Source organism: Sesamum indicum, linkage group LG2 (assembly GCF_000512975.1).
Source record: "Sesamum indicum cultivar Zhongzhi No. 13 linkage group LG2, S_indicum_v1.0, whole genome shotgun sequence".
Classification (NCBI taxonomy): domain Eukaryota; kingdom Viridiplantae; phylum Streptophyta; class Magnoliopsida; order Lamiales; family Pedaliaceae; genus Sesamum; species Sesamum indicum.
Genome location: NC_026146.1, coordinates 10,020,279 through 10,022,287, shown reverse-complemented (window position 1 = coordinate 10,022,287; position 2,009 = coordinate 10,020,279). Strand labels below are relative to the sequence as shown.

General features: G+C 41.5%; 1 protein-coding gene across 1 annotated transcript in view; it reads right to left on the bottom strand.

Annotated features, from left to right (window-relative positions):
• Positions 1–2,009, bottom strand: part of LOC105155685 (protein YIPF6 homolog) — a 6,271-nt gene extending 4,262 nt beyond the window's left edge. The window contains 2 exon segments of the mRNA XM_011071606.2: positions 1,231–1,585; positions 1,587–2,009. Of these exon segments, the coding sequence (XP_011069908.2) occupies positions 1,231–1,585; positions 1,587–1,747 (516 nt within the window). The 5' untranslated portion in view covers positions 1,748–2,009.

Below are 2,009 nucleotides of genomic sequence, written 5' to 3'. Positions count from 1 at the left end.
TTTCGATAACCAGTGATCTTAATACTGAAGAATGTGTCCTGCAAACTCAATCACATTGCCAATGTTGATTGAAGTGACCATTATATTTTTCCAACATTAAAGTTGGATGCCAACGTTGCCCATGAGCCTATGGTTCTCAAGACCAACTCCAGTAAACTACAAATAAACCACCACATAGACGACATAAATTCCAACCTTGACTCAAGATTATACTCATTTTACTAGCTCAATTGAACAATAACTTTTACCTAATTCATGGCCTCATGATTACAGAAAATTCTCAGTAAATCAAGTAAAGATAACTTAGTTAAATCAGATAGATAGCCATCAACCATAAATTAACCGTAAGACACTGGAAATTAAACAGAAAACACCAAAAACAAAACAAAAAAGTGGCAAGTTATATAAACTCAATTCAACTAGCAAATGTATCTACTAGTAAACACAAAATTCTCCATAATCCTTTCTTTTTTCCCAAGGAAAAAGTGAACCAGGAAATAATGTAATATGTGTACATGCAGATAAATATTGGAAGTATGCAGTAAACAAAAGCACACCTCTCAAAAGTTTGAGTTTTCTATTATCATCAAACCATATGTACCAAAAAAAGGGTAGGCCAAAATCAAGCAACCGATTTTTTTCACAACCATTAGAATCTTGCCATATTTGTGCCATGACATACACTAATCAAGTCTTAATGAGATGCGCTCACCTTATTGTTAGAACCTTAGTTTGATTTCCAGTCTTAGTTTCTATGTCTCTAGTCAAACACTTTTTACCAAGCCATAAAAGATGATGAAGGTTGATCACCAATGACATAAGTTTCCACTTCATGATGTTTCTAGGATCAAGTCCCATGTTTACTTGCATTCCTAGTTCCTCTCAATTTCTTCCATTGAGGCAATAATTTGCTGAGGAGATTCAAGAAATATCACCACGTCAACATTAATGCAAGAGCATTCCGCAAGTACAGATATAAGATCTATCCAATTACCAATCTAAGATGATCCGTCCCAAACTTCTCTAAAAGACTTCATAAAGCTTTCATATACCTTTAACACATGCAGATAAAACAGGGCTTTTTTTTTTATCAACTACCAAAGTTCATTTCCAATCAGAACCAGCCAACATGAACATAACCTCAATCCCAGTTACATATATTATCATAATGATACATGATAAATCAGTGCAAGTGTGTTATGAATTGTATCAAATGAATCTCCAGCTTACCTTCTTAACGGAAGCAGACCATGAGAGAGTAAGGCCAAGGAAAACAATAAAGAAAAAGGGTCCCCAGAGATCCCAATCCCTCAATGCCTTCCCCGGATCCTCCCTGTAAGGATTGGGGAAAACAACCAGCTTCAAATTGCTGACAATCCTCGACAAATCCCTCTTGACGGTATCCCAAACAGGCTCCGTCAGTGTATTCGGGGCCGACCCGAAACCGGTTACCCCAATACTGCCGCTGCCGCTGGTGGATCCATGTGTAGGGGGCTTAGGAGCCGCGGCGGCCGGAACGGTTGGTATGACAGAGGGAACAGGGGTGGGTTTGTGAACGGCGGGAGGGGGAGGAGGGGATGAAGGCCGGAGGAGGTGGGGGGGTAGAGGAGATGGGGATGGAGGCGCGTGGAGGGGAAGGAGGGCGAGCAGGGAGAACGGAGGAGTGGCTGGAATTGATGAGGTTCTCGATCTCGTCGATGTCCGATTGAGAGCTGGGATGCAGAGGGATGGTGTCGCTGTAAGACATTGTGCGTGTTTCCGGAGGTGTATTAGTGTGTGTTTCAGCTGAATTAGGGATCTGGGGACAACTGAGGTTTCAGGGGCGGTGGTGGCGCGTGGAGAAGTGACGGTGGTGAGGGCGGGAGAGAGAGTGGGGGTTTAATAAGATTTAGATATATTTTTCGCTTGGAAATGAAGTAAATAAGACATGGCATCGACGACTACAGTCTATTTAGGGACTGTTTGGCATCACGGAAAGGAAATCCAATTCCTTTCTATTTCATCCTTTA